We start from the raw sequence: 18,823 nt of genomic DNA, 5'->3' as shown, positions 1-18,823 counted from the left end.
GATGAAAAAGTTCTGGAGAGGGATAGTGATAATGGCTGCACAACAATTTGAATATACTTAATGACATTGAACTGTACATTTAAAAACAGTTAAACTGGTAAATTTTATGTTATGTACATTTTACCATGAAGAAAAATATGAAAAAAAAAAAAAAAAACCCACCCAGGAAGGTACGTGAACTTTGACCTGTTCTCAATTCTCAACTTCTTACAACTTGCTAAGTATGTCCCCCTTCCCTACCTGAGTCTGGACACTAGATAAATAAGAAATGGGAAAGAAATGGTGAATATATACTAAAAAGACAACTGACTATTTAAAGCAAAAATAACAACAATACATCATAGGGTGGATAACATGACATGTAGAAATAAAATATAGGACAATAACACAAAGGATGGTAGTAGGGGTTGGGTGGAATGAAAGTACATTATTGTAAATTAACATACAGTCAGAATGGTCAGACGCTACGATGAAGGTATGAACTGTAGAAACAGGAATACATTTAAGAGGCACTTCTAGGATAAAACAGACAGTAACTGACAGGATGAAGATGCTAGAGGGAGAGACATTTCCTTCACTGGGCCCTGACTAATCCCAGCAAGCAGAAATAACCTCATAAACCCTTGTATCACTTCCACTGGACTAATCACGTGCTATTGTTATTACATTACTTTGTCAATTTTACAATCATTAGGTTGTATATATGTTATGCTATATCACTTTGTCCATTTCCCCAACTAGAGCATAAGCTCTCAAGATTCATTTGTTGGGTAAATGTAGGATAAATGAACTTACATTTTGCTTTTTCTTCTCCTGAACCAAAGCTACATAGCGCAAGGCAACCTTGGTCAGAGTTGTGGCAAGCGAGGCAGCCACAAAGAAATCTCCATCCAGAAGGAATCCTCGCAGGGGAGGTCTGCAAAGCAATCAGGGAAAGTGAAAGCCACCAACTTCTCAGCCATCAACGACTCAAGGAAGCCTACTGAATACTCTCAGTGCCACCCTTCAGTGATAGGGATCTCAATTATGGTTCCCTGTTTAGCTCTCAGAATGAAAAAGGAAAAAGAAAAAATCACATGGCTTTAACACTTATCTTCAAATGATAAAAGAGCTAAATGAATAGGGAAAGAGAAAATGGTTAAAGGTGCATATACTGAAACCAATGAGCTACATTAAAACCCCAGCTTATCTACTTATTTATTATGTCCCTCTGGGTAAGTTGCAAACCTCTCTAAGCCTCAAGTTCCTCTATAAAATGTGGTTAATCAACAGGATACTGTCAAAGACTATATGACACAAGCTCTTTATTTAGCCCAATGCCTAGTACATAGTAACCATTAAAATTTTAGGCAAATTTTCATCAACTTCACTATAAAGTTGAGAACAAAATAAGGAGGAAAACATCGAAATTTTATTCCATCAATTAGAAGTGGAAAATCTTCAAAATGTTTTCCAAATGCAAAAAGGCAACAAAACTCAAATATCATCAGTTACCTCCACTTAGCATTTTCTACATGAGTAAAATAATTTTAGTTTAAACAGAACACAGTTATTTCAATGAGAACAGTTATAAGGAGCAGAGGATTAAAACTATTAACACAATTTCTGGGGGAAAGAACTTAAAACATCATTCTCCTTTCAAGTATCTTATATGGCAAAAATTTCCATTTGGGTCAAAAGAGGAAACTATCAATTATAAGAAAAAGAAATCCTTTGACTGTTTTAGACACAGGAGTAATCATAGAGGGGTAGCTGGCAGGGCACAGGTGCCACAAATTACCTTTCTTCCTCTTTCTTGGTGGGTCTGGAACTGCTAAGGGCACTCTGTGTTGCATAGGTGCCCATTTCAGTTACCAACTTCTGAACTGGCCCCACTGTTATTTCTTCTTCAGGTTTTAATTCACCAGCTTCTTTTTTAATTTCTGACTCTACAATTGGGATCTAAAAATCAATTGGAAACATCAATTTAGTAATAATATCAGTAGCAAGCAAAACATATTTAAATATTCAATCATTTCTATAGTTCTCTACAGAACTATTCCCACAATGGGATTTTTGGAACTTGGGACTCTGCTTTCAATTTTCATTCCTTCCCAGGGTAATGTAGTGAGAACAGGGGCTTTGGAGTTGGATGCCACTTTTAGTTGTATGGTTCTGGGAAAATTAATTAAACCACTTTGAGTCTCAGTTTCCTAATCTGTTAAATGGAAATCTTAATTCCTTCCACACAAGTTACTTAATAGGAAAATGCTTAGGACACTGACTATAAGACAAAGGAGATACTCACTAAGCCTTATTCTTCTTCTCCATCCCTTTCCTTGAAATACTAACCAAAACCAGCACGCATCCTTCCATAAAATGAAATAAATCTAACTTATTTGTACATAATAACTTCATCAACTTCCTCTTTAAACCAAATGGATACTTTGTATTTATTTCTCAACACCAGTCTATCATCTAACTTAAGAGCTCTAAGAGTCTTCAATCATTATCTATCGACTCCTTTATTATATAGATGAAAAACCTGATGTCCAGTCAGGTTTAGGAACTTATATCCAAAGACCCAGAGCTAATTACTGGCAGAAGAAAGACTGGAATCCAGGCTCCTGACAAGCACTGTTCTTTCTATTCTACCATATGGTTGTTTGGATGAGGAAATACTGCCAGTTTTAGTACATAAATACATATTCTAAAGTCAGTCCCGTTCTTATAATATATGCATTCTTTTTCCAGAGAATTAAGCAGAGTTTTACAAGTCTTTTTCTTTTTTTAAAACACAGAACCTTTTGTTCAAATAAAATCTTACCCAGAAGGGTAAATAATACAGATAAAAGAACAGGTGTTATGGCTCAATGTAGGGGAGGGCAACTCTCCTAATTTCCCATTGCCCAAAGGCTTAATTATCTGTGTAATTAAAATTTTTTCAGTGTTCTTTAGCCCAAACACTACTAAATAAAAACACAAAAGCAAATCACCACATAAAAGTCAGTTTATTAAAGTAAAAAATCACCATATAAAGTAGAATTTACTAAAAGTAAAACATACCTCCCCAAGGGACCTGCGGACCTCAGTCATCACACTCTGAATGTCTTCCTTGGTACTACAGTATTCTCCCAGGATCCACAATGCTCCTCGGTAAATCCTATAGCAAGAATACAAGTTCTGAAACACTGATTCTGCCAACAAATCTTGAAGCAGTGATCTTTCTTTGTGAATTTAAGCTTAAGCAAGAAAACAATATTCTGCAGTTGTGAGGGACTATGGATGAAATATTAAGGAAGAATATAACAAAGACACTATGTTTCTTTGATTCTCTCTTGAAATCACAAGGATTAAAAGGAAACTAAGCGTCCTATCCATCATTTTTAGGAACATTCTACAACTGGTAAACCTAGTAGTAAAAATAAAATACCAAAATGTTTCCCAGAAAGATGTTATCTTCCATTTAGGATCAAATTTAAGGTAAATTTGATTTTATAACTTATCACTACAAAAAATGTATTATTTTAATATAAAAAGTAATTCACTGAAGAGGCAGGAGGCTGAAAAGAACAATGAAAAAGGAAGGAATGCAGAGGATCATAACAAGAAGACCAAAAACATAAAGAAAGCAACAATTTTCTAATTAAAAAATGTTAAACTGAATAAAGTCTTCAGTCATCTTTTCCCTAAGATTTTCATTAAATTTATTCAAAAAAATTCTAGAAACTGAAGCTCTAAGAGATTATGGCTGCCAAAAGCTAAACTTTGATATGTTTTTTTTTTTTCCCCAGAAAGGAAGCAAATCTTTCTCACTTCCATAAATATCAATACATCTTCATATCATAAAACCAATTTTGTAGTCCCTTCTTTTCTATACAGGCAGATATAATGCAAGTCTACTACAGTCTATGAGATGATTTACATGAAGAAAACTTGGATGCAACGTCCTTTCTCATTAGCAAAGGCTATCTGAAAGGAAACAATTCAGACTTAGGTTGTATTTTCAATCCTTCACTTCAGTAAATGCTAAAGGGGAGATATAAATAATAATGGTATCCCCAAAATGATACCTTTTAAGAATATGTTCCTTAGTCACTTCAGGATTTACAATGTTTTAGAGGAAATTAGAATAGAGAAACCTACCTACATCACATGGACCAAAAATTTTATTTTGTACATAGATTTTGGGTTAACTAAGGGTGAGAGTAGGGGTGACATGTTTCTGACATTTATTTTGTCTTGACTGTGTTGAGACACCTCGCTTCCCCTATATTGTCTATCAACTGACCCTTAAAAACAGAAATTGGGGGCTTCCCTGGTGGCACAGTGGTTGAGAGTCCACCTGCTGATGCAGGGGACGCGGGTTCATGCCCCGGTCCAGGAAGATCCCACATGCCGCGGAGCGGGTGGGCCCGTGAGCCATGGCCGCTGGGCCTGCGCGTCTGGAGCCTGTGCTCCGCAACGGAAGAGGCCACAACAGTGAGAGACCCGCGTACCGCAAAAAACCCCCAAAAAACAGAAATTGGTAAAATGCTTATTTGACTTTACATTTAAACAGATTTTAAACCTACTTGACAGATTTGATAGCATGAAAGACTTCAAGCATCTTTTCAACAATAAGCATTCTCAGGTTATCAAAGCGCTGAATGGCTTCACGAACAAACTCCAAGACATCAGCAGCTGCTGCTTCATTACTGTCACTGAGAAATTCCATTAACTAAAAGAAAAAAATGGATAACGATTACATGTTTTCAGAAAGAAAATTATCTAAGGTTTAATAAGTAAATTAAACAAGTTTACAAAGAATATAAATAATACTTTTCAAATACACAACAAAACGTAAGTTGAGAGACAAGCACCATTATGTAAACAAAGTCATGATGGCTTTTCAGTTTATTACAAAACACATGATAAAACAGAAGCTGGAAATCCACAAGTCAAAATAACTGGACACATCTAAGTTGTAACTAAAAGTAAAATCATTTTAGAGAAAATTCAGAGCTCAAAGTCAAAATTCCAAATTCCAATAACATACCTAATTTATCTGACAATGAGAGAAAACAAAATATTCTGGGTATGTTAATTTTTCCTCTAATTAAATCCTTCAACTTTAAGAGGTAAAATCCCACTGAATAATCTATACACAAAGAATAATTTTACTTTAGGGAACTGTAACAAACATTAATTGCAATAATATGTGGAAGTATTTTTGTCACTATTTTTTTGTTGTTGTTTATTTTTTTGGTGAAGATGTAAGAGAAAGAAGTCAGAGTCCTTATCCTTTTGAGCTTAATAGTAAACATAAAGATCCCTTCTGACCATGAGATTTAGTGAGTACAGACAGTTGACATTTCCAGAGTTTAACTGTTAAATAACTAGAATTTAACTTTTATTTTTAGAGAATTTCAAAGTTAAGATCATTGGAATTACATACCACAGGAATAACATTTGCAGCCATATCTGGAAATCGGACAGAACAGGAATGCAATGTTCGCACAAGGAGTTGTCTGTATTTGTCAGTATCTTCATGCTCTGACACATTATTTGTTTTAATCACTTCCTTCTTAAGGACAATAACCAGCTATAGAACAAAGTAAAAATAAGTGAGAATGACATCATGTTTGGCTTGACAGCTTACAAAGTGCTGTCAAAGTTTTGTTTTACCTCTTCGACATTCCTAGAAGAGACAAGATCCAGTGCTAACTGCAGAGTTTTCTTGCGTACTTCTAAGTCTGGTGTGCTCAGTACTCTTAGGATGTCCATAACCAGATCCTGAAAAAGAACAAAAAAATCCAGAATTAACACCAGTATTTCTAGTCACAAGAAGAAAATCCTAACTGTAGAATAAAGGATTCTGTCCCTCATGACCTTAATTCTTTGATCTATAATAAAATCACTACTGGTGGAAAACCCAGATAATTTGAGTCGCCTGATATAAGGCAATATGAAGTATATAATATCACATATGATGCATTCACATTGAAAATGTTTACTCATGACTCTATCAAGCTTTTTTTTTTTTTTTTTGCGGTACGCGGGCCTCTCACTGTTGTGGCCTCTCCCGTTTGCGGAGCACAGTCTCCGGACGCGCAGACTCAGCGGCCATGGCTCATGGGCCTAGCCACTCTGCGGCATGTGGGATCTTCCTGGACCGGGGCATGAACCCGTGTCCCCTGCATCGGCAGGCGGACTCTCAACCACTGTGCCACCAGGGAAGCCCTATCAAGCTTTAGCTCAAACTTACAGTTTATAGGAAATACAAAAGTCAACAGGAACAAGCTAAATGACACAAAGAAAGTAACCAGACACATCCTGAAGGAGACCAGACATTTGGTCTGGTCTCTTGAACAAGTCAGTGTCATGAAAAAACGATACTGCTCAAATTAAGAGATTTAAGGAACCATACATCACAACCACATACATCACAACCAGATGTGATGTTTGGTCATGAACTGGAAAAACAAAACTAAAGGGCGTTTTAGGGACATCTGGGAAAACTGGATAATATTAAGAAATTATTAACAATTTTGTTAAGTGTGATAATGTTATTTTGGCTCTGCAGGAAACTGTAATATTTTAAAGAAGCACACTTAAAAATCTATAGCAAGTAAGTATTTTTAAATATAGCAAAACAAAATATTTTACTTCTTTAAAACTTTCTATTTTTAAAAATTTCTCTGATAAAAATGTTCTATAAATTTTAAGAATGAATTAACTGTATAACCTTCACTTACATCTGCCAGTTGTTAATATCTTATTACATTTGCTTTGTCATACTCTCTCTACCCTTAAATGTTTTAGTGTATACTCAAGAAAAATTTCTTATATAACCACTGTAAAATTCTCAAATTCAGAGAACTTAACATTGATCACAATACTATTAAATAATAGAGTCTATATTCACATTTCTCCAACTGTCCCAATAATGTCCTTTATAGCAAATTTTCTGTTGTTATTCTGATCCAGGATCATCATTGAATTTAGCTCTATTTGTACCATGGAGCTTTATTTTTATAACAATCATTCTCACAGATTAAATAGGTATGCTGATAATTTTCTAGAATCTAATCATCTTTATTCTCAGTTGGTATAATTATTTTCCAAGAAATGTAAATTATATTAAAATTAAAACAAATATATCTCTACTGCTAAGAACACCAAGTGTAGTACAAATAGAAAAGATAAAAGGTAACATATTAATTCATGTTAGGAATGTTTTTTTATAACAAAGACAATATCCCAAAAGGTTATGGTGCTTTAAGAGTTACACCTTAGTTGACCAAAATTTAAACTGCCCAGTCTCCAGGCATGTAAGCTAACCAAGACAGTAAGTCTTAGGAATTATCTCAATTTGAAAAAAGATTTTATTGAGGATTTCTCTCTTTTAGAGAAAACCTACCTGTAGTACTCGTTCATGAGCAGGATGTTCTTTCAATTCTATCAATCGATCCAGAACTATGAGCTTTACATTGTTGTCACTCTCCTTAATAATTAAATCAATGTAACACTGAGCAGCAGCCTATATGAAAAGAGAAATATATTTTAAGAACACATTCACCTACCTTAAACACAGAATCTGAAAATAAGAAACAAAGCCTCCAAGAAACCAAGATACATTTACCACTACTGCACTAAAAGTTTATGCATTTTTCCCAGAGGAATGTGTCCCTCTATTTCCTAAGTTCTAACAAATTTCATTATTTTTTTCAAGGTTACTAAAAATCAGAAGCATCACAAATTAAAAGGATGAAAAGGGGCTGTTACAGGCAGAAACACTTGTTAACAGGCAAAAATTAAGGGCTGGGCTTCCCTGGTGGCGCAGTGGTTGGGAGTCCGCCTGCCGATGCAGGGGACACGGGTTCGTGCCCCGGTCCGGGAAGATCCCACATGCCGTGGAGCGGCTAGGCCCGTGAGCCATGGCCGCTGAGCCTGCGCGTCTGGAGCCTGTGCTCCGCAACGGGAGAGGCCACAGCAGTAAGAGGCCCCCCCAAAATTAAGGGCTGAACCTAAGGAACAAGGGAGAAAAAAGCTGACAGAGAATCCCAAATAGTTTAGCTATTGAGCATCTTTTAGTTTAGGTGCAAACTCTAACACACCTGCATTACGCTACCAAAAACTCAAGTATATAACGATGGCCCTGAGTCATTAAAAGCAAAGGACAAAGGAGCAAACCTGAAAGAGCTCCCAATGACCAAAGCTAGAACAATTTGATCAACAAAATAAATAATAATATTGGATTATAATCCACAGAATATTCATATTGATATAAAGAAAGAAAGAAGGAAAGGAGAGAGGGAGAGAGGGAAGAAAGGATGAAGGAGAAGGGACAGCTCCTCCTTGCGGAAGAACTCCAAATAATACATGTAGAATAAGGGTAACAGAAAATCACCATTAGAATATCATAGTAGTAACTGTTGTAGAAAAGATTCACTGATAGGTGCTAAAACTAGTTGGTGTAAGTCAGAGGAGAAATAGGATATTTGTACAGTTTCAAAGTATCTTCTCAAGATATTGATTGATTACAAAAGGAAAAATCATAACTCAACAGTGGAGAAATCTGGCAGACACCACCTTAACCAAACGATCAAGGTTAACATCACCAGTAAGACGATGTATCAGCATCATATACTCCTAGATATGATACACTGAGAATGGTGCATCACTTCTGTGGTATTTCCCCCTCGCCCAAAGGCATAACCTTAATCTGATTAGGAAAAAACCCCAGACAAACCAAAATTAAGGGATATTTTACAAATAAACTGACCCAGTACTCTTCAAAAGTGTCAATGTCATGAAAAACAGGGAAGGGCTGAGGAACTGTCACAGACTGGAGGACGCTAACACATGATAACTAGATGCTACATGGGATCCTAAACTGGATCCTGGGACAGAAAATGATCTTTAGTGGAGAAACTGGTGAAATCTGAATAAAGTCTATAGTTTAGCTAACAATATTGTTCCAATGGTAATTTCTTAGTTTTGACAACTATACAATTGTTATGCAAGACATGAACATTATGGGAAGCTGGGTGAAGGGTAATGGGAACTTCGTCCTAGTTTTGCAACTTTTCTCTACGTCTAAAATTATTTCAAAATAAAAAGTGAAAAGAATTTTTTAAGTATTGGTGGCGAAAGCAGTAAATTCTCCTATTTATACAATCCGGCTTTCTAGAACAGTTCATTCTATGAATATAGTAGGGGTTCTTCACATAGTCTTGATAGAGTAAACTAAAAAAGAGAAATATTTCATTATTGAAAATATTCACTGGAACTTTTTTAGGATCCAGTATCCATTTTCCTAGATCCGGTTTTTTTTTAGCGGGTATGCGGGCCTCTCACCGTTGTGGCCTCTCCCGTTGCGAAGCACAGGCTCTGGACGCGCAGGCTCAGTGGCCATGGCTCACAGGCCCAGCTGCTCCGCGGCATGTGGGATCTTCCCGGACCGGGGCACGAACCCGTGTCCCCTGCATCGGCAGGCGGACTCTCAAACACTGCGCCACCAGGGAAGCCCTAGATCTAGTTTTTAATGTAACTAAAGTATGGGTGGAGATCTTAAAATACGAGTGTCATTCTCCAGAAACCAGAAATACTGCTATTCTCTCTCTCTCTTGCTCTCTCCCTATATACATATGAAAGCAGAAAGAAAGAAAAGAAGGAAGGTCAGACTATGTAAGAAATCAAATAATTTTCTAATATTTGTAGTTATTTCTATGCCATGTAATGCTGTGTAACCACACAGTAAACTGCAATGTCACTAAATCATAAGTGATAAGATAGCATATCTATCATCTAATTGGCACCCCCCCCTCCCAAAAAAAAGCAGTACCTTGATTGCAGTAGGTGCACTAGAGAGTGTCACTAATGTTCCAGCGGCTTCATATTTTACAGCAGGGCTAGATGACTGTAGTAAGTTATAGATGCAGCGAATGAAACGAGCCCTTTCTGATGGATTAGCATGACAAACCTGGAGAAGAAAACATTTAGGTTTCAGTTGACTGCAGGAACACTTGCTTTCAAACAGATTTTTAAAATAGATATCAGCTTACGGGATGCTAGTTTTCTTAATCTGAAAGCTAAGAATAGTCTTCTAAGGACACCTGAAGATGTCGGCCAATGTCAGATGAGACGCTGTGATACAACACTGGTAATTTCAGAAAGTAATAGGTTTTACTTCAAATAATTGTTACAGCTACTCAATCCATTTATTCATTCAATAATACTTTATATTTCCACTCTTTCTATAAAGATTTTTAGATGGCTCATAATTAAAGATATGCGTACTATACACAAGTGAAATAGAAAGAGAAAATGTAAAGTAACAAAGAAAGGACAACACATTAACTAAGTACACTAATATGGGTACTGTAATAGGTATTAAATTTGGTACCACATTTTTATTCTGGATGTCACGTCAAAAAGGGAAACATGATGGATTATATAAATCTCAACAGCTGATAAAAGAAAAATACCAATTCTTAAATAAAGCAAGAAAGATAACCTCTTTTTCAAGTACTGCTACTTATTATTTGGGGCCATATTCAATGTTGGGAAGACAACTATAATTTTCTATCCCGTTCTAAATGCATCTCAATACCTTTACCTGTGAAGCAAATATTCCTTACTTTTTCTCTTTTGAAGTCAGAATTTATGTTAGATTTTCCTAAAATATATAGTCAAATCTCCATTACTCCAATATGACTCAAAACTTCTTCCCTCTTATAACCTGGATCCTACCAGACAAAGAAGTCACTGGATAGCAGAGAATCCCTATTTTTGAGACTCTCAGTGGTATCCCTAAACCATACACATGAATTATATTTATATATATTACACATATTATATTTATATATTTATAGTTCTGGTTTCATCTTAAATGCCAGTTCCAAATGACTGGGTACTCTGTGTTGAAAGGGGCCTCTTTCCTGCAGAAGCAAAGAGGCTGTAATGAGTGAGAGTGTATGCTAGGGGTATCCTGTCCACGCCACCCTATTCAATAAAAGTCATTCCTAACAAATATTTTTGTTGGCCTCCAATGGTATCAATAGCAAAACTGGATGTTATTGCATCTTTTATTTTCTCAGATCGTTTAAGATGCAATCAATTCTTTCGAAGGATATATCAAATTAAAATGTTGCCAATAGAGTACTTCATTTTAAAATCCAAATCTCTAATCTAGTTTTAAACTTTCTGTGAGTCAATGGCTTACAATGTCATATTAACATATTTAAAGTCTTTCTATTCTCTTTTACAAACAGGAACAAAAAAATACTTAAGACTTTTTTTTGGTTTGTTTTTAGATTTCCAAAGTAGTCTTGTGTGGGGACTGCCCTGGTGGTCCAGTGGGTAAGACTCCGCGTTCTCAGTTCAGGGGGCCAGGGTTCGATCCCTGGTCGGGGAACTAGATTCCACATGCATGCCGCAACTAAGAGTTCACATGCCGCAACTAAGAGTCTGCATGCAGCAACTAAGAAGTCCCCATGTCACAGCTAAGAGTCCACATGCCGCAAGTAAGAGAGTCCACATGCTGCAACTAAGAAGTCCATGTGCCGCAACTAAGAAGTCCGTGTGCCGCAACTAAAGATCCCACATGCTGCAACTAAGACCTGGTGCAGCCGAAAAAAAAAAGTAGTCTGGTGTGTATTCAAGAAAAAATCTTGACTTTTATTTCAAAGCCTAATTCATAATCTATTCAGTGACTTAGCAGTACACAACAATTTCTTTGCAGCTGTATTGGGTCAAACCACGAGTTTTCACAGAATTCTTTATGGAGGTTTAGAAAGAACGGAAATATTTGGAAAATATGATAAAACAAAGGGGGTGGGGAAGACTTTAATAGGCCATGATATGAAATATTTCTACTGTTAAAACATATTATCCTAGCAATTAAGCAGCATCCCAGAGACTACTTAACCTTATCTCAAACTCTTAATTTTGCCCATTATAGATTAGTCTTACCTTATAAATTAGTTCAACAATAACCAACTGAAGAATGTCTCCAAATGTCTGAACTTGATCAATACAAGTACTTAGGTAATCCAAAGCTCGATCCTGAAAAAATAACAATATATTTATCAAACTCAACCTCATTCAATAAAAGGACTTAATGAATTTTAAAAAATATATACAAATAAATCTAAAACAAATGAGGAAATGAGGGCAAAGGAAAATTAATTGAAGGACAAAAATGAAGGTTAACACATAATGTAAAAGTCAAATATATTTTCTAGAAATGGGCCACAAATCTAGGGTCTGAATTTTCTAGCAGCTAAACCAAGTAGAAAGACATTATGTATTACATGATTCTGGGTATCCACACAATCAAAACAAACCAACTGCTTATGAGCACAGTTACTCCTATTTCTGAGATCCAAAAGAAAAATCTCATTGATTCTCACACACTGAACACTGCAATAGAGAGATCTATGGCCTCAACAACAGCTCTACAGAAAAGTATCGACAGATTTTATTGAACTATTTCTGATTATGTCCCTTCATGCAGGTAAACAGCAATAACATAGGTCAATAAAACCAACTCTAGAGAACGACAAACACTGTGGCCCAAATAAGCAGCTTTCTTATAATCTTGTTTACAAAGATAAAATGATAGCATCTAGATTTCAGAGGAATGGATAGATTCCATGCTTTCCAGTCTTCATGCATATTTTGATAATAAATACTGGATGGTAAAAATTCCGAGATTAGATCCCACCAAGGTATGCAGAGTCACTGCTAACCAGCAGAAGAACAAACTTTAATCACCAGCGGAGCTGGATGTACAGCTGACATTTACTTATGAAGTTTGAAAAGCCTAATAAAGACATATCTACATTGAAGTCCACCCTCTTTTGAAGCTATGGCTCAGGATAGACCCCATACTATTTTTCTCCATTAAACAATTTTAGATCTATACTGAAAGAAGGAAAAATAAAGCCCCAAAGCAGAGTGCCACAGCACATGGCCATAATAATTTCAGTCTGGAAGAACTGTAAAGTGGCTGCTATTAAATGCTTCTCTGATGTTTACTTTAAAAAAAAGAGTATATACTTAAGCAATATTCCACAGAAGGAATTTTTTTAAATTCTATTTTTATATAAATTAAAAAATCTAAAAAAGTCAAAATATACAAATCACATGTACTATAAACAAAATTATTGACTAAAAACTTGATTAGGCCTCTGAAATATCTTTAATTCTCATTTAAATACAGTGATAAAAGTATTTTTTAAAAAGTACTTCACCTGATCGGCATGAATAAGCATCATAAATGCATTTCTCTTGCAACTTGCATCCTTCTCATTCACCAGAAAATCATGTATCAGTTCAGGAGCATCAGGTATAAGATGTTCAAAATTTCTTGAAATAAAACAGGTAATATCCATATTTAATAAAAGCTACTTTGTTATTTTAGTAACTCTCTGGACACTACCAAAATTAACCTTTATCAAACCTTATAACACTATCCATTTTTTTGCTTTTCAAAACTTTAAATCAATTAGAAAATTTTGGGTATGAATCAGAAGCTTACATCTTCATCTATTAAGTTATCAAATTATATGTTTTCTAAGTTAATACAGAAAAAGCTGATTTATCCAACATGCTACCTATCAACTGAATAGCTCTAACAATTCTCTTTCATATACTTTAGGGATATAATGCTGATGCTCATCAGCATCGGCAGGCGGACTCTCAACCACTGCGCCACCAGGGAAGCCCCATAGTCATTTTTGTTTCACCTACATCTCTACTTGCTTCCTCTCCTCCCATATTATTCTTAAGCAAATCCCACACCTCGTTAACACTTCTTCTGTAAATATATCAGTATGCTTCTCTAAAATTAAGGACTCTTTCTTTTTTAAACTAATATTAATATCATATCTTAAAAACTTTAACAATTCCTTACTATCATCATATAGAAAGTGTTCAAATTTCTAACTGTTTTATGTCATAATTTTTGTGTGTATACTGTAGTTTAAATTCTGAAATTTGTGTAGTCTGTATGGTAACTTTCAAAGAACTCTACATTATTAACCAGAAAATACCACTTTTCCTAACAGACAACAAAATCTAATGTAACAGTAAAAGAACTGTGAAATTACTTAACAATCAACTATTAAAGCACAAAGATATTTATATAAATTACATTCTAATTCTAAATAAATTGACACCAGTGACTGTAAAAACCAAGCATTCCAGCCTCATCTAACTCATTCTTTTAAAGTCCAAACTTTAAAACTGCCTTTTTAGAATGGCTTTTAAAGTCCAAAATCTTCAGCTTTCTAAGGATAGGAATCAGCTGAGAATTGCAATCCTTCCTATTAAAAAAAGTTCCCTCCTTAAGGCTTCTAAGTGTAAAAAGATCCACATTCCACAAAAAGAGAATTCTAAAATAAGGTCAAAATCTCAAAGCTATGGGCTAAGCAAGTTAATAAATTAATTAATTGGGCTGGAGTACTAAAATTGAGAATGACAGGTAGTGTCATAAACTGGAAAGTGTACAACCTGTTTAAAGGGGGCCATATTCACTTCCAGCAGATTGTCATTATGCAGAAACCAGGACCCAGTGTTGCCAGATCTTTCAACTTTTCAACGTTAACAATTTAATGATAATAAAGAAAAAATGTTCAGGCTAATCAAAACATATTTGCAAGCTACATACAATCTACAAGGAACCACTTTGGAACTTCCAGTCTGAAAGACTGAACAGTCCTCACAGAACTAAGCCAAAGGAAGACCTTTATTTACCTATAGATAGTATAGATGGCCAAAACAGCATTTCTTCTAACATAGCTGTGTCGATGCTCCAAACAAGCACGGATAGCTGGCATTAAAGGTTCCAGCAATTCTGCCTCTTTCAATTTGCAAAGAAAACGAAGAGTAGATCCTCGAATAAATTCATTAGGATGTTGAAGGTCCTGATATAAAATTTTAAATATGAAATGTTGAGTCCCAACATTTTACAAGAAACCCACAATTTTTAAATACAGAATTTTCCAATAAAAAAGTCAGAAAGTAGGTTTGAGGAAAAAGACCTAGATTATTACACAATTTCTATCACATTCCTGTTGATTAAAGCAAGTTTTACTTATCACATCAATGTTTTATATTCTATGTGTCATTGTTTTTTATTAATAACATATAAAATGCATGGAAAGTGTCTGAAAAAAGTAACAATAAAACTTTTCACAGTAACTTTTTACAACTTCAGTTCCAAATATCTACAACCTACATCTTACCCAAGATTTAATTTTAAAAATTAAAACAAAGCCCATTCCACCAATTTTACAATTATTTAAAAATCAAAGCAGTATTTGGAAATAATCATGGTTTGGTTTACCTTTCTATATGCATCACATACAAGGATCATTTCGTGTAAAAGTCTCCCATCTGGAGTTGTTTTAGGAACAATTTCCCAAAATACCAGAAGTAATTTTTTGATGGTGTGATCCTGAAGAGGCAGCACAAAGCGAATGATAGTCATCAGAAGTCCAGGAAGCTTTTCACCATTTAGAATCATAATGATTACTTTCTTCAAAGCTTCAGTCTTTGACTTCACATCTCCTTTTTCTGATTCAAAAATTCCAAAAATAAAAGCACAATTATTTCAAAAGAAAATTTCTCAGATAATTTTAAAAGCAATTACAAAATAAAACATTTTCTCACATTATCAGTGGCAATGGTAACAAAGGTACTAACCCAAGTGACAAGGGTTTTCCACCTGGCTTTGACAAAAACAAGCTGTACCACTTTATACAAGTCATTCATCTCTGAACCTCATGATTCTTTACACATAATATAAAGGCACTGGATTAGATCTTTGGTCCCAAACCAATGGAGTTAATGCAGAAGCCGTGAATCTACAGGTGCACCAAATAATGTACTGGATTAGTAACCATTATTTACAATAAAGGATGATGCATTTAAGATAAAATGCTAGTTTACTGTTACTTAACCTAAAAATATTTGCTATATGTTATGCAAAAAAATCTATAATTTCACATCGTTATTATTGCATACTGAAGAATTTATGGTAAAAATCTTTTGGATCCAAAATTCGAAGACAGAAATATGAGACAAGCACACTCTACTACAATTGTTTAGATCATAAAAATAAAGAGAGGGAAGGATGAAGAGGGGTGATAAAAGTCTTTAATAATCAAGAGGAAAAGAAGAGAACTAGAAGTAAATTTTCAACAGTTAGAACATATGTGGCTATAAAAATAGTTCCTGTTGTCGCCAAAGAGACAAGAGACTGTGAATGACTAACTGGTAGAGTTATAGGAAGGATTTAAGGCTCAGAAGAATCGTACTAGGTAGATCAAAAGCTCTTTCTAGCCCCCAAAAGCTATATATCTATTACCAACTTGGTATGATATCTTAACATGTTGAATAGAGAATATCCTCAGGTATTTGGACTGAGAACACAGTGAGGGTTACTGCCAAATTTATCCCGTAAGGGTCAGTATTTTTGTTTAAAACAGACTAACTCCTCAAGCATCTTTCCATGCTTCAGAGTATTCCATCTCCTGCCACACATGAAAAAATTGTGTGCCATATCAAATCAAGAAATGAACTAATGTAAAAGGATGAATAAGCACCAATCTGGGCAAACCTTCAGTTTTTAAGTCATGAGGATGACAAAAACAAAGCATCAGGAGAGAGGACAGTACTACAAAACTACAAAATAAGACAGATTAGGCAAAGTTCTAAGTGGCTAAAGTTGTATTCACTGAGTCTAAACAGGTTTTCCTCTCTTTGTCCCAAAGCTTCCTTTGTGAATAAAAAAAAAATTTTTTTTTTTACCTAATCTGTTTGATCGTGTAAAGGACAAAGTCCACAAGACAATACCCTATCACTATAATGCTGATGGCTTCTTTTGTTCCAGTTTTGGACTACTTTTCATGAATTAGCAAATCTAAAAAGTTTAGCAGGATAAAAATCCACTTGTAACTAAAGGTTAAAAAGTTTTAAAAGTTTATTAAGCAAACTTGTAAAAAATCAACACCATTTATTTCAAGTTCCCCTAACCCCAATTTCCATTTATTCTAACAATTCAAACTGAGGTGAAGAATGCTTCTTTCCACATACTCAAAATTTTCAGAACTTCTTTTCCTGTGTGAACACTATCAAAAACATAGAAATTTTCAAATATCAATTCAATTCACCAAAATATACTCCAAGGAATGTATAGTCATCAGGGCTCACATCCAGTGATTAAAGGTAAAGGGTAGTTAAAGCAACTCACTATTTCACCAAAGTATTTGTTACTCAAATTGGAAACTACTCCTAAACTTTTTCTCATCTCAACTCTTTTGCAATAAAGTAAAAAATGTACAAAAAATTCAAGACTACTTATTTATTTATTTGGTAGGTGGCAGGTAGTTAAGAGTACTTTTACAGTTAAGGACAAGTTTTGTTCCAGCAATAAACAGCAATAAAGTTTACCAGCAGTAAACTTAAGTATTCTGGGGGTTTAAAAACTAAAACTTTTAAATTATGAGAAAAAATAGTACTGAAAGTTTATTTATTAATTTGCATTCCATTCTACTATCTAACATGAACATGAAAAAAAAAGGAAATACAGTACAGGTGGCTTTTGTAAACTAAGGATATCAGTTTAAATGCCATAAAAAAAACATTTCTTTTTCCTTCTCTAAAAACAGACCTCAATAGAAACATAGTACTGAGTAACCTAAATCAGGAGGTATTCCATTACTGCTGATTAAGAGGTGGGAATATGCAAGTAAAACATCATCTCCTTTCAAACAGCAAACTATCTTTTAAAAGATACTCTCAAGGTTTGAAGCATTATTTTCCCTCTAATCTGTTTTAAACAGTAGTTATCAGTTTAAGTTAAACTTATTTTTAGTAGTTCAGTCAAACAAGAATCATTATCTTGGAATATGCATTACCTAAAAAAAATTTTTGACAGAATCATTCACAAAAAGGAGATACAGTATACACTTCTAAAATTCAGAAATATAGTTTTTGTTTTCTTCTTTGTATAAATGCTTTAAAAATGAAAAGCTTAAATCTTTCTGAAAAATATACATATATCCCAGTGTTGACTTACTTGTTCAACAGGTAGTGAACCCAAAGAACAAAGTTCTTTTGGTTTTACAAGCTAAGTAATATGAAGTTAAGTGCACAAAGGAATTAAAACATTCAAATACACATTCTCAACCTGTTATCTACAGAGAACTGTCAGCTACATTTAAACAAGACATTACATTATTTTGAAGAATAGTTAAAAACTAAACCATTACATTTCTTTAGCCCCACCCCACCATGTTATAAGCTAAACTGAGATGTTTTATTTGTAAAAACCAATATTGCAGGACTAAAGGTAACACATTTTCATTTTTAATAAGACAAAGTTCTATTGAAAAGATCCTAAGAAAAAATTAAGACAAAAATTAAGCATTTCTAATTATAAAGGAACTTGAAAAGCAAATGAGCTTTTTATTTTCATTTCATTTTCAAAGTATTATCAAAATTTACCTAGATCATTTTTTAAGCTAATTTCAGAAGGTGGTTCTGAATCCATTGGCACGTTAATTAACGTATAGCATACGTTCTCAGCAGCCGTCATGGTTTCCGGTTATAGCCTACTCTCGATACAAGATTTAAAGATAACGGATGCCAAAAAAAACCTAGAAAAATAAATACAAGGATATCATCACAAGCGAAAAGACAAAACAAAAGCAAAAAAAGAACCAGTAACTATCGTGATCTTCCTTGTCTTTAGTTCAGTTTGGCTTATGAATTTTAAAGTATTAGAAGAGGAGGATCAATCTACGTTATGTTTCATAAAAATAAATCTTGATATATTAAAAAACACACA

At 34.5% G+C, this 18,823-nt stretch overlaps 1 protein-coding gene across 1 annotated transcript in view; it reads right to left on the bottom strand.

The window, feature by feature from the left end:
- COPB1 (COPI coat complex subunit beta 1) overlaps window positions 1–18,823 on the bottom strand; it is a 32,032-nt gene that overhangs the window by 12,577 nt on the left and 632 nt on the right. Inside the window, exons 2-14 of the mRNA XM_060159611.1 lie at window positions 18,481–18,632; window positions 15,317–15,546; window positions 14,725–14,894; window positions 13,221–13,335; window positions 11,938–12,030; window positions 9,809–9,946; window positions 7,382–7,501; window positions 5,647–5,754; window positions 5,417–5,563; window positions 4,554–4,699; window positions 3,046–3,142; window positions 1,781–1,941; window positions 796–916 (exon numbers count right to left, since the gene is read on the bottom strand). Coding sequence (XP_060015594.1) covers window positions 796–916; window positions 1,781–1,941; window positions 3,046–3,142; window positions 4,554–4,699; window positions 5,417–5,563; window positions 5,647–5,754; window positions 7,382–7,501; window positions 9,809–9,946; window positions 11,938–12,030; window positions 13,221–13,335; window positions 14,725–14,894; window positions 15,317–15,546; window positions 18,481–18,571 — 1,737 coding nt within the window. The 5' untranslated portion in view covers window positions 18,572–18,632. The remainder of the gene's footprint in view (window positions 1–795; window positions 917–1,780; window positions 1,942–3,045; window positions 3,143–4,553; window positions 4,700–5,416; window positions 5,564–5,646; window positions 5,755–7,381; window positions 7,502–9,808; window positions 9,947–11,937; window positions 12,031–13,220; window positions 13,336–14,724; window positions 14,895–15,316; window positions 15,547–18,480; window positions 18,633–18,823) is intronic.

The sequence above is a fragment of the Lagenorhynchus albirostris genome, chromosome 9 (genome assembly GCF_949774975.1).
Source record: "Lagenorhynchus albirostris chromosome 9, mLagAlb1.1, whole genome shotgun sequence".
NCBI classification, from domain to species: Eukaryota; Metazoa; Chordata; class Mammalia; order Artiodactyla; family Delphinidae; genus Lagenorhynchus; species Lagenorhynchus albirostris.
This window is presented reverse-complemented; position numbering and strand designations above follow the sequence as displayed.